The sequence below is a fragment of the Sapajus apella genome, unplaced genomic scaffold (assembly GCF_009761245.1).
Source record: "Sapajus apella isolate SASKATOON/1434 unplaced genomic scaffold, GSC_monkey_1.0 scaffold185, whole genome shotgun sequence".
NCBI classification, from domain to species: Eukaryota; Metazoa; Chordata; class Mammalia; order Primates; family Cebidae; genus Sapajus; species Sapajus apella.
The window spans coordinates 112,866-126,337 of NW_022437125.1; the positions used below are offsets into that span (position 1 = coordinate 112,866).

Below are 13,472 nucleotides of genomic sequence, written 5' to 3' on the forward strand. Positions count from 1 at the left end.
AGCGAGATCCTGTCTCATAAAAAGAAAAAAATGACTCCCAGGTTAGCAGAGAACAGATGGAACTCATGGATAATATCTAAAGCTCAGTGGCTGCAAGGAACAGGGATTACTTCTTATGGGAAGAACTCAAAGACAGCGGTTCTAGTCCCAGTGGGTGGTTCTGTCCCATACCTCTCTACTCAATGAACTGTCTGGTTGTCACACCTGCAGGCTGGGGAGTGCTCCTGGCTTCTGGTGGGTAGAGGCCAGGATGCTGTTCAATGCCGTTCAATGCACAGGACGACTCCCTCCCACAGAGAACGATCTGGCCATGAATGTCAGCAGAGCCCAGGTTGAGAAATCCAGTTCTAAGTGAAGACAATCGTATCCCTTTGCAAAGAGTCGCCCCAGGAAGCACGTTTATTGCCATGACGTGGATTTGGCTCAAGTCTGTTTTGGAAGCCGGCGTGGGCACTACCCTCGAGCGGCTTAGAACCGCTGGAGAAAACCGGCCTCGCCGGCCCCTGCTGCTGAGGCCCCAAGCAGGGCGGCCTGGCAGGACCAGGGGTCTGACTCACAGAGGGTGACTAATGGCCGTCAAAGGCATCCTGGAGACTGTGCAGGCGTGGAGGCTGGAAGGAGCTTTGCTGGCATCCGGGGAAGAATTACCAGCCCCCAGGATGATCGAGGATCTGGGGCAGCCCTCAGGGACCCAGGCACCAGATACCACCAAGTGGGACTTGACGGGGGCTGCTGTGGGCTGACTTGTGCCCCCTGCCCCCAAAATTACATCTGCATCCTCACCCCCGGAACCTGTGGATGTGGCCTTATTTGGAAATAGGATCTTTGCAGAGGCAGTTAGGTAGGATGAGGTCACACGGGAGTAGGATGGGCCCTATGTCCCATGAGTGGCGTCCTTGTTTTAAGAAAGCCACGTGAAGACACGGACACGCAGGAAGAACACCCCTGACGACAGAGGCAGAGACTGACGCAATGTGGCCACAGGCCAGGGTACATCTGCAGCCCCCAGACAAGCTGGAGGGGGCCTGAAGTGTCCTCCCCCAGAACTGGGAGCGAGTGCGGCCCAGAGGATGCCTCCAGGACCAGGACAGATTCAATTGCTGTTGCTGGAGATGCCTTGCCCCTAACACTCTGTTGTATAAGCAACAGGAAACTCATCCACGCCGTGGAGGGTCCTAGGGAGATGGCGCTGTGCAGGCAGCAGTGTGGTGGGGAGGACATGGACTCTGAACTGAGGCTTTGGTGGCAATCCTGCCTCCTGGCTGTGCCACGTTGAGACCTTGGGGCTGGGCATGCTAATTCTGCAGGGCTCAGGTGTTCACCCACCTGCCTGGTCCAATTTGGCAAAATGCTTGACATGATACATGTCGGATCTACCCTCTTGCTCATTCACCTACTACATTTTTTTTGTTATTTATTTATTTTTTGAGACAGACTCTTGCTCTGTCACCCACACTGGAGAACCATGGTGCAATCTCGGCTCACTGCAACCTCCGCCTCCTGGGTTCAAGCGATTCTCCTGCCTCAGCCTCCCAAGAAGCTGGGATTACAGGAGTGTGTCACCACACCCGGCTAGTTTTTGTATTTTTAGTAGAGACGGGGTTACACCATGTTGGCCAGGCTGGTCTCGAACTCCTGACCTCACGATCCACCCACCTCGTCCTCCCAAAGTGCTGAGATTACAGGTGTGAGCCACTGCACCTGGCCTGTTATTTTTTTGAGGCAGAGTCTTGCTGTGTCACCCGGGCTGGAGTGCAGCTCACTGCAGTCTTGAACTCCAGGATTCATGGAATCCTCTCACTTCAACCTCCTGGGTAGCTAGGACCACAGACATGCACCACCATGCCTGGTTAATTTTTTGTTATTACTTTTTAAAATATCGAGACGAAGTTTCACTCTTGTTGCCCAGGCTGGAGTGCCATGGCACAATCTCGGTTCACTGCAACCTCTGCCTCCCAAGTTCAAGTCGTTCTCCTGCCTCAGCCTCCTGAGTTGCTGGGATTATAGGCGCCCATCACCACATCCAGCTAATTTTTGTATTTTTAGTAGAGACAGGGTTTCCCCATGTTGGCCAGACCGGTCTCAAACTCCTGACCTCCGGTGATCCCAGTACTTCCAAAGTACTAGGATTACAGGCATGGTGGCTCACGCCTGTAATCCCAGTACTTTGGAAGGCTGAGGTGGTGGATCATGAGGTCAGGAGATGGAGACCATCCTGGCTAACCAGGTGAAACCCTGTCTCTACTAAAAAGACAAAAAATGAGCCAGGCGTGATGGCACGTACCTGTTATCCCAGCGACTTGGGAGGCTGAGGTAGGAGAATTGCTTGAACCTGAGAGGTGGCGGTTGCAGTGAGCTGAGATTGCACCACTGAACTCTAGCCTGGGCAACAGAGCAAAAGTCCGTCTTGCAAAAAAAAAAAGAAAGAAAGAAAGAAAAAAAGGCAGACCGCACACTCATAAATGCAGACCCCTGAGGCCACACACTGCCCTGGCCCTCACCAGGTGGCTATAGTTGCATTGTTCTGAGACATGTGGATAGACCTCGTCCTAAAACCCTCAGAATGATGGGTGCTATGTGGTCACTTCTGCAGCCCTGTGGCCACAAGACTCACCCACAGCGGCACATTGAGGGCTCCCATAGGGTTTGGCTGATTAGAGCAATGAACAGCAGGTGGAGAGCATGAGAGCCTGGTTAGTCCCCTCTCTGCTGCCTCTACAGTGAAACGAGGTGGCCCCTCCCCTTGCCCACTCTGTGACAACGCCTCCCCATCCCCTTAACCCCCCGGCCTGCTGTGCACCTTGCGGGCTTGCTTCCACCCTGCCGGTCCCCCTAGAAATGCCCTGTGAAGCACTCCGCAAACTGGTTTGAATACCCTAGGCTTTTCTTTCAGGCACCTTAAGAACGAATGGCCACATTTTGGATTCCAAATGTGTATTAACGGTGACTTTTTTATTTTTTTGAGATGGAGTATTGGTCTGTCACCCAGGCTGGAGTGAAGCGATCTTGGCTCACTGCAACCTCCACCTCTCGGGTTCAAGTGATTCTCCTGCCTCATCCTCCCGAGTAGCTGGGATTATAGTACGCACCATTGTGCCCGGCTAATTTTTATATTTTTAGTGGAAACGAGGTTTCATCATATTGGCCAGGCTGGTCTCGAAGTCTGGACCTCAGGTGATCCACCTGCCTCAGCCTCCCAAAGCGTTGGGATTATAGGCATGAACCAGTGCGCCCGGTGACTGTATTTTCTATATTTTTGATGCTCTGACATCCAGGGCCTGGCTGACCCCAGAGAGATGGCCCTTCCCATTCCTAGATTGGCTCTAGCCAATTCCTACAGATGGTTCAGGACTTGCCTTCCGTATGCAAACCAACCAGTCCAGAGCCCATACCCCAGCCACCTCCTCTCCAGGGCTCTCACACTCTAGCCCACTATCCCCTACCCTTGTCACCCCAGGCCCTGGGACCTGACAACAAGGGGCAGCCCCTATGCCTCAGAGCCTGAAATAATTCAAACAAGCCAATCCTAAGCCAGCTTACTCTGCCTAGCACGTTCTGATGCATGAAAATCACAGTAGTTTCCTGCCTCTCCCGGCTCCCATTATCCCTCTCTCCCTCGGCCTCCTGATGAGTCTCAGTGCTTCCCCCTGTGGCCTTCCATGGTATTGCACCCTGCTCTTAGGGGAACTGTGAGTCACAAACTCTTTCCAAGGCCAGTTGCCTCCCGACCAGTCGGCCTTGCCCTGCATGAATAATGACGACAATCAGAAAACTTCCACTTGTTCTCTCTTTAGAGACGGGGTCTCTCTCTGTTGCCCAGGCTGGAGTGCAGTGGTGTGATCATAGCTCACTGCAGCCTTGAACTTGTGGGCTCCAGTGATCCTCCTGCCTTAGCCTCTCCAATAGCTGGGACAACAAATGTGTGCCACTGCACTTGGCTAATCCTCGCATTTTTTTTTTTTTTGTGGTAGAGAGGGGTCCTTGCTATGTAGTCCAGGCTGATGTTGAACTCCTGGGCTCAAGTGCCTGAAATTCCTTTTTTTTCTTTTTGAGACGGAGTCTCTCTCTGTCATGCAGACTAGAGTGCAGTGGCATGATCATGGCTCACTGTAGCCTCCAACTCCTGTGCTCAAGTGATCCTCCTGCCTCAGCCTCCTGAGTAGCTGGGACTACAGGTGAGCACTACTGTGCCTGCCTAGCTAATCTTTTTTTTTTTTTTTTGTAGAGAGAGGGTCTTGCTATGTTGCCCAGGCTGATCTTGAACTCCTGGGCTCAAGCAATCCTCCCGCCTCAGCCTCCCAAAGCATTGCGATTACAGACGCAAGCCACCGTGCTTTGGCTTGAAACCCGCATTTTCCAAAGAAAGGCCCCCTCCCATAGACGGACCCGCCTCCCTGCTCACCTCCAGCACGGGGCCGGCACCCAGGATGGTCCTCTCGACGCCACTGGCATAGCCCTTCTGGCTGAGGGCGGTGAGGCAGTGGATGAGGAAGTTGGTGCTCTGGGTCTTGCCCGAGCCGCTCTCGCCCGAGATCACGATGCACTGGTTCACGCGCTTCCTGAGCATGGTGTAGTAGGCCACGTCGGCCAGCGCAAAGACGTGCGGCTCCAGCTTGCCCAGCTGCTGGTTCTCGTACATCTTCACGTACTTGGGGTTGTAGATGGGCAGGAACTTAAAGGGGTTGATGGCCACCAGGATGCTCCCTGCGTACGTGTAGATCTTCTGTTGCAGGAAGCGGTGCTTGAGGTTCTTCAGGAGGTTGGCCTCGGTCAGCTCGGGGAGGTTACACAGGTCATCAAAGTCCGCCTGCTGCCGCGGCAGGAGGCCACGCTCCACCAGGCGCCGGGTGGCCGTGGCTTGCGCCACCAGCTGCATGTGCACGTACTTGATGGTCCCGTCCGCGTTGCGCTCCTGCAGCAGGAAGTAGTAGCCATCCTCCTGCGGGTGCTCATCCTGTGCCCGCCGGGGCCACAGCAGCACCCGGTGCACGGGTGAGTCGTTGGCGTCCAGCACCCACTCCTCGCCGCCCGACTCTTTCACCTCCACCAGCACGTAGCATTTGGTGCCGTCCAGTCGCAGGCTGGCGATGGCGTCCTTGATGACGTCCGAGGTGGTGCTGTCCTTGGTGGCGGTCACGCGGCACGAGGCCTGGCTCTCGGTGGTGGACAGCTGGGGGTAGATGTGCAGGTGGTAGGCCGCCTGCTCCCGGCGGCCCGAGCTGCCTGCCTCTTTCACACTCATCCTGCCAGCCGCCTGGCTTCAGCATGCCTCCCGGGCTCGGGGCGCGCGTGTCCTGCAGCTGGAAGGGAGGTCAGAGTCAGGCAAGGTCAGAGTGGTGGGGGCAAGTTTAAGGGGCATGCGGTGTTCCGCTCCTGGACAGACAGCACCTGGCCCGAGGCTGCAGTTCCCTACCCGACTAGACTCTCCCAGAAAGCCAGGGGCAACCAGTCACGGCATCCCATGAGGGTCTGTTTGTCTTTTAATATGACCTCTGGCTGCAGGCAGTGGCTCACGCTTATAATTCCAACACTTTGGGAGGCCAAGGTGGGAGGATGGCTTGAGGCCAGGAGTTTGAGACCAGCCTGGGGAACATAGCGAGACCCGATCTCTACAAAAAATAAAAAAATTAGCCAGGCGTGGTGGTGCTCGCCTGTGGTCCCAGCTCCCTGGGAGGCTGCTTGAGCCCAGGAGATCGAGGCTGCAGTGAGCTGTGATTACACCACTGTGCTCCAGCCTGGGTGACAGAGAGAGACCCTGTCACTTAAAAAAAAAAAATTGGCCGGGCGCTATGGCTCATGCCTGTAATCCCAGCACTTTGGGAGGCCAAGGCAGGTGGATCATGAGGTCAAGAGATCGAGACCATCCTGGCCAACACAGTGAAACCCCATCTCTACTAAAAATACAAAAATTAGCCAGGCGTGGTGGTGCATGCCTGTAGTCCCATTTGCTCAGGAGGCTGAGGCAAGAGAATCACTTGAACCTGGGAGGCAGAGGTTGCCGTGAGCCGTGATCACGCCATTGCACTCCAGCCTGGGCAACAAAAATGAAATTCTGTCTCAAAAAAAAAAAAAAAAAAGAAATCTCTGATAGTGGCTTTTATAAGTGCTATCATCAGACAACCCCCTAGACCTGACCCTTCCCCTGAGTTTGCTCCATCCCAGCCCCCGTCCCACCCCATCCAGAGGCAGCCTGTCAACTCTGAAACCCAACAGCCACGACCCTCTTTCTGCTATGCTCTTCCCAGCCCACATCCTTCCTGACCTTGTCTCTGAATAAACCTCCCCAGCAGCTCCCCAAGCAGATAAAGACTCAGCCCCACAGGCCTTGGCCATGCACCAGTAGCAGCGAGAGGCTTGTGGGGATAAGCAAGACTGAACCTGCCCCGAAACTTGGGATTCCCGAAACTCCAGGGTCCTCAAAACCCAACCTAGGAAGATAAAGTCCAGGAAAGCCATGAAAAACGCACTCAGAAGAACACCTTAAAGTGCATTTACTTCTGAAGCCACAACTCCGGTCTACTGGGGAGAAGAACCCCAGGCCCAGACTGGGGGCATCCTGCAGGAATATGGCTGGTGCGCTCAAGATTGCCAAGGTCATGGGCAACAAGGAAAGACTGAGGAGCTAGCTGTCCAAGACCACAGGATTGAACAGAAGAACTAGTGACACCAAAAGTACACCAGGAGGGTATTAAGTGGCAATGTACCAATACAAATTTCTTTTCTTTTTTTCCTTAGACTCTTGCGCTGTCACCCGGACTGGAGTGCGGTGGTGTGACCTCGGCTCACTACAACCTCTGCTGCCTGGGTTCAATCAATTCTCCTGCCTCAGCCTCCTGAGTAGCTGGGATTATAGGCATGCACCCACCACATTCGGCTAATTTTTATATTTTTTTAGCAGAGACGGGTTTTCACCATGTTGGCCAGGCTGGTCTCAAACCCCTGACCTCAGGTGATCTGGCCACCTCAACCTCCCAAAGTGCTGGGATGACAGGGGTGAGCCACCGCACCCAGCCTGCGAAGTATAGGTTTCTTACATGCACATATTGTGTAGTGGTAAAGTCTGGACATTGTTTTTTTTTTTTTTTTTTTTTTTTTTGAGATGGAGTCTCGCTCTGTCACCCAGGCTGGTGCGATCCTGGCTCACTGTAACCTTGGCCTCCCAGTTCAAGCGATTCTCCTGCCTCAGATTCCTGAGTAGCTGGGATTACAGGCACGCGCCACCATGCCCAGCTAATTTTTTTTGTCATTTTAGTAGAGATGGGGTTTCACCATGTTGGTCAGGCTGATCTTGATCTGACCTCGTGATCTGCCCACTTGGGCCTCCCAAAGTGCTGGGATTACAGGCATGAGCCACTGCACCCAGCTTCTTCTTTCTTTCAAATAGAGACAAGAGTCTCATTATGTTGGCCAGGCAGTCTTGAACTCCTAAACTCAAACGATCCTCCCATCTTGGCCTCCCAAAGTGCTAGGATTACAGGAGTGAGCCACTGTAATCCTATTGGATTTGGCCAATTTGGGCTTTTAGGATACACGTTGCCTGAATAGTGAACACCGTACTCAATGGGAAATTTTTCCGCCTTCACCCACCTCCCCGCCTCCCCTTCTGCAGTCTCCAATGTCCATTCCACTCCATATGTCCACGTATATACATTGTTTAGCTCTACAAAATTCACCCTCTTCCCTTTTTTTTTTTTTTTAACAGACAGGGTCACCCAGTTTATTCTTTCATTTTTTTGTTAGGGTCTTGCTTTACTGCCTAGGCTGGGGTACAGCAGCATGATCAAGGCTCACTGCAGTGCCGTGGTGCACTCTCTGCTCACTACAACCTCTGCTGTCCGGGTTCGAGCAATTTTCCTGCCTCAGCCTCCCAAGTAGCTGGGACTATAGGTATGTGCCACCACACCTGGCTCAGGCGATCTCCCTGGGCTCAGGTGATCCTCCCACCTCTACCTCCCAAGTAGCAGGGACTATAGGTGCACACCACCATGCACGCCTGGCTAATAGTTTTGTATTTTCTGTAGAGATGGGGGTCTCACTATGTTGCCCAGGCTGGAGTCAAACTCCTGGGCTCAAACGATCCACCTGCCTAGGCCCCCAGAGTGCTGAGATTACAGGCATGAGCGACTGTGCCTAGCCAAGTTTATTCTTTAAAAAATGTGTTTGCTTCTCAAGGTTGCAAGAAAAAAAAATGCTGGTGCCGGCCCACCTGGGGGCTTGAAGCAAGAGCCAGAAATGTGGCGTGAGTCAACCAAGGACGGCTGAGGGTACGAGTTCGAGGCCAAAGCTAGGCAGGAGAGGCTGGTATGCTACCAGACCCGAGTGTAGACGTGACCCAGCGCAACAGTTAAAAGACACACAGCAGGAGTGATTATCCTGAAGGACCAGAGAACACGTTAGGGGAGTGACAATATCTAAGAGGGGTTCTGAGGCCAGGCGCGGTGGCTCAGGAGCCCCAGCTTCAGCTGAGTTCTTAGGGAGATATGAGCATCTGGTGGGATATTTAGAGAAAGCCCCCAGTGGCCGGGCGCGGTGGCTCACACTTGTAATCCCAGCACTTTGGGAGGCCAAGGCGGATGGATCACCTGAGGTTAGGAGTCCAAGACCAGCATGGCCTATATGGTGAAACCATGTTTCTACTAAAAATACAAAAATTATCTGGGCATGGTGGCAGGTGCCTGTAATCCTAGCGAAGGCTGAGGCACGAGAATCACTTGAACCTGGGAGGCAGAAGTTGCAGTGAGCCCAGATCATGCCACTGCATTCTGGCCTGAGCACCAGAGCGAGACTCCATCTCAAAAAAAAAAAAAGAGGGTTTCTGAAGGATGAAGAGGAGTTTGTTCACCAAGTGGGTAAAATAAAGTTTTATTGGAAGGCAGCCCTGCCCACTCATTTCCTAATTGCCTGTAGCTGCTTTTGCTACAATAGCAGAGTGGAATAGTTCAGGCAGAGACTGTAATATTATAGCCTGGAAAACCTAAAATATTTACTATCCAGCCCTTCAAAGAAAAGGTTTGCTGACCTCTGCCTAAAGAGAAGCATGACTCGCACTGTGACTTCGTAGGTTCATGGCCACCAGAGGCTGAGATAACTCGGGCTCTGGGAATTCCTGCAGAAGTGTTAAACGCATGCTTATAAGGCCAAGGTAATGTTCACACGGGGATAGAGCGGCGACAGGGAAGAAGGTTGGGGGACGTGGAAGATTTAATTCTTAAAACTTTTCCCTGGCCAGACACAGTGGCTCACCCCTGTAATCCCAGCACTTTGGGAGGCTGAAGTGGGCAGATCACGAGGTCAGGAGTTCGAGACCAGCCTGGCCAATATGGTGAATCCCTGTCTCTACTAAAAATACAAAAATTAGCTCTGTGTGGTGGCGCACGCCTGTAGTCCCAGCTACTCAGGAGGCCAAGGCAGGAGAATTGCTTAAACCCTCCGGCTTCAGCCTCCTGAGTAGCTGGGATTACAGGTGCCTACCACCACACTTGGCTAATTTTTGTATTTTTAGTAGAGACAGGGTTTCACCATGTTGGCCAGGCTGGTCTCCAACTCCTGACCTCAAGTGATCTACCCACCTTGGCCTCCCAAAATGCTGGGATTTATAGCCATGAGCCACTGTACCTGGTCAAGACTCTATTTCTTAAAAACAACAACAACAAACTATTTGAACAAGGCAGCTCATCCACTTTTTAATTGTTTGACACAGGGTTTCATTCTGTCATTCAGGCTGGAATGCAGAGGCATGATCTCAGCTCATTGCAGCCTCGACCTCCCGGGCTCAGGTGATCTTCCTATCTTAGTCTCCTGAGTAGCTGAGACCACAGGCACGCACCACCACACCCAGCTAATTTTTGTATTTTTTTTGCTGAGACGAGGTTTGCCATGTTGCCCAGGCTGGTCTGGAACTCCACCCACCTTGGCCTCCCAAAGTGCTGGGACTACAGGCATGAACCACTGTGGCTGGCCCTCATCCACTTGAGAAAACACTTTAGCAGTTTATTTTATTTTTTTTATATTTTGAGTTGGTGTTTTGTTCTCGTTGCCCAGGCTGGAGTGCAATGGTGCGATCTCGGCTCACCGCAACCTCCACCTCCCAGGTTCAAGCAATTCTCCTGTCTCAGCCTCCTGAGTAGCTGGGATTACAGGTGTGCGCCACCATGTCCAGCTAATTTTGTATTGCTAGTAGAGATGGGGTTTCTCTATGTTGGTCAGGCTGGTCTCGAACTCCCAACCTCAGGTGACCTGCCCATCTTGACCTCCCAAAGTGCTGGGATTACAGGCATGAGCAACCGAACCCAGCCAGCAGTTTCTTTAAATGCTAAAACACATATCTAGCACATGGCCCAGCAATTCCTCTCTCAGGAGTGACCCGGCAGAAATGAAGCAGATTTTGAGACAGAGACGTCTAGTTCTGAGAGCCCCAAACTGAGAACAAGGCAAATGTCCACCAGCTGGTGAATGAATGCACAAACTGCCCACACCATGGAACATGGCTCAGCAATGAGAAGGAACCAACAAGTTCAGAATGGCTGGTTCCTGATGCTCACCAAGTAGGAAACCAATCCAGAAATATTGTGCTGCGTGAAAGAAGCCCGGCAAAAAACACGACATACAGACCTAGTAATTCTGCTCCCAGGTAGAGACCCAAAAGAATGGAGAGCAGCAACTCAATTCCTTGTACGCCAATGTCTGTGGCAGCTCTATTCATGACAGCCAAAAGGTGGAAACAACCCAATGTGCATTGGCAGAGGGACGGATACACAAAGCATGGTCCATCCACACAACGAAATATGATTCAGCCATAGAAAGGAATCAAGCCTGCTCCATGCGAGAACATGGATGAATCCCCAAAAACATGATGCTGAGTGAGAGAAGCCAGACCCAAAAGGCCACACGTTGTATGATTCTATTGATATGAAATGCCCAGAACAGGCAAATCCATAGAGACAGGAAGCAGACTGGTGGTTGCCAGGGACTGGGGGATGGGGAACAGGGAGTGACTGCTAATGGACACGGGTTTCCTTTTAAGGGGATGAAAATGTTCTGGAATCACATAGAGATGGTCATTGCACAATGCTGAATTGCACACTTTAATTTTTAATTTATTTTTTCTTTTTGAGACAAGAGTCTTGCACTCCATCGCAGTGCTGTGATCCTGGCTCAATGTAACCTCCGTACCCTGGGTTCAAGCGATTCTCCTGCCTCAGCCTCCTGAAGAGCTGGGATTATAGGCACCCGCCAGCATGCCTCACTAATTTTTGCATTTTTAGTGGAGACTGGGTTTCACCATGTTGGCCAGGCTGGTCTGGAACCCCTGACCTCAAGTGATCTGCTGGCCTCAGCCTCCCAAAGTGCTGGAATTACAGGCATGAGCCACCTCACCTGGCCAAATTTTTATTTTTGAGACAGGATCTCATTCTGTTGCCCGGGCTGGAGTCCAGCGATGCAGCTGTGGTTCACTGCAGTGCCAACCTCTCCTAGCTCCAGCAATCCTCTCGCCTCAGCCTCCTGAGTAGCTGGAACTACAGACAGGTACACGCCAGCATGCCTGGCGAATTTTTGTATTTTTAGTAGAGACTGGGTTTCACCATGTTGCCCAGGCTGGTCTCAAATTCCTGGGCTCAAGCAATCTGCCTCTGTCAGTCTCCCAAAGTGCTGGGATTACAGGCTTGAGCTACCACACCCAGCCAAATTGCACACTTTAGATGGTGAATTTTACATTTTGTGACTTTTCCTCAATTAAGTTTAAAAAACAAACCCGATACTGTATGATTCCATGTTTATAAAATGCTAGGAAATGCAAACTGATCTATGAAGACAGAAAGCTAATTGGTGGCTGCTGAGGATGTGGGGTGGGGAGGGATGGCAAGGGGCCTGAGGGCACTTTTCAGATGACAGACATGTTTATGACGTCGGTCGTGGTGGTGGGCTCATGGCTGTTTGCACACTTAGCAAGTGGAGCTTATGATGCAACAATTTCACCTGGATGAAACTGCTTGAAAAGGCCAGGTGCAGCGGCTCACGCCTATAATCTCAGCACTTTGGGAGGCTGCGGCGGGCGGATTGCTTGAGCCCAGGAATTCCAAACCAGCACGGATCACACAACAAGGCTATCTCTACAAAAATAAATAAATAAATAAATAATTTAGCTGGGCTTGGTGGCACATACCTGTAGTCCCAGCCACCTGGGAGGCCGAGGTGGGATTACTTGAACCCAGTGGGTGGAGGCTGAAGTGAGTAATGATTGCATCACTGCACAGCAGCCTGGCCACAGAGCAAGACCCTGTCTCCAAAATCCCCCACAAAAAACTGCTTTAAAAATTACGTGGATTTGGCCAGGCGCAGTGGCTCAGGCCTGTAATCCCAGCACTTTGAGAGGCCAAGGCAGGTGGATCATGAGGTCAGGAGTTCAAGACCACCCTGGCCAAGATGGTGAAACGTCACCTTTACTAAAAATACAAAAATTAGCCGGGGGTGGTGGCGGGTGTCTGCAATCCCAGCTACTCAGAAGGCTGCGGCAGAGAACTGCTTGAACCTGGGAGGCAGAGGTTGCAGTGAGCTGAGATCGGGCCATTGCACTCCAGCCTGGCCGACAGAGTGAAACTCCATTTAAAAAAAAAAAAAATTATGTGAATTTAAAAGATCCCATTTCCGCAAGAGTTTATCTTTTTAAAGCTTCTTGCTGTGTATTCAAAAGTTTAGCCCTTGATCCCAGGTACAGTTCCTCAGACACCACGGCAGGGAGATGGTTGGGAACCTAAAGATGTGTCAGGTTCGCAGGTGCCACGTGGTGCCGCTCACCTGGTCGTCTTGGGTGGTAATCATGGAATGTTCCCAGGCAGCTCCACAGGGCCATGGAAGTTGGACAGAGGTTTACGCACTTTCAAGCCAGGCAAGGAATACAGGAGCCCAAATTGAAGACATGTATCTTTTTCTTTTTGAAATGGAAGTTTCACTCTTGTTGCTCAGGCTGGAGTGCGGTGGCAAGATCTCAGCTCACTGCAACCTCCACCTCTCACGTTCAAGCTATTCTCCTGCCTCAGCCTCCCAAGTAGTTGGGATTACAGGCTTGCACCACCACGCCCAGCTAATTTTTTGTATTTTTGGTTGAGACGGGGTTTCACCATGTTGGCCAGGCTGGTCTTGAACTCCTGACCTCAGGTGATCTGCCCACCTCAGCCTCCCAAAATACCAGGATTACAGGTGTGAGCCACCGTGCCTGGCTGAGATACGTGTCTTAATCACACCTGCATGAATGCGTGTGTATGGCATACATACTTCCATGTGCTTGCATGCAGTCAGAGGAAACACGTGAATACACACGCTTGTGTGCACACAGTGCACAAACATGAACACACCAGTGTGCACACAACACAGGACACGCCAATGCTCGTATAAACACACAGGGACACAGTATGCACATACATGCTTGTATACACACATGCTTGCACACACATGCACACAAGGACACAAGTAGG

General features: G+C 51.8%; 1 protein-coding gene across 1 annotated transcript in view; it reads right to left on the reverse strand.

The window, feature by feature from the left end:
• The window catches only part of MYO9B (myosin IXB), a 129,778-nt gene that overhangs the window by 95,062 nt on the left and 21,244 nt on the right, over positions 1-13,472 (reverse strand). The window contains exon 2 of the mRNA XM_032268719.1: positions 4,403-5,300. Within this exon, the coding sequence (XP_032124610.1) occupies positions 4,403-5,242 (840 nt within the window). The 5' untranslated portion in view covers positions 5,243-5,300. The remainder of the gene's footprint in view (positions 1-4,402; positions 5,301-13,472) is intronic.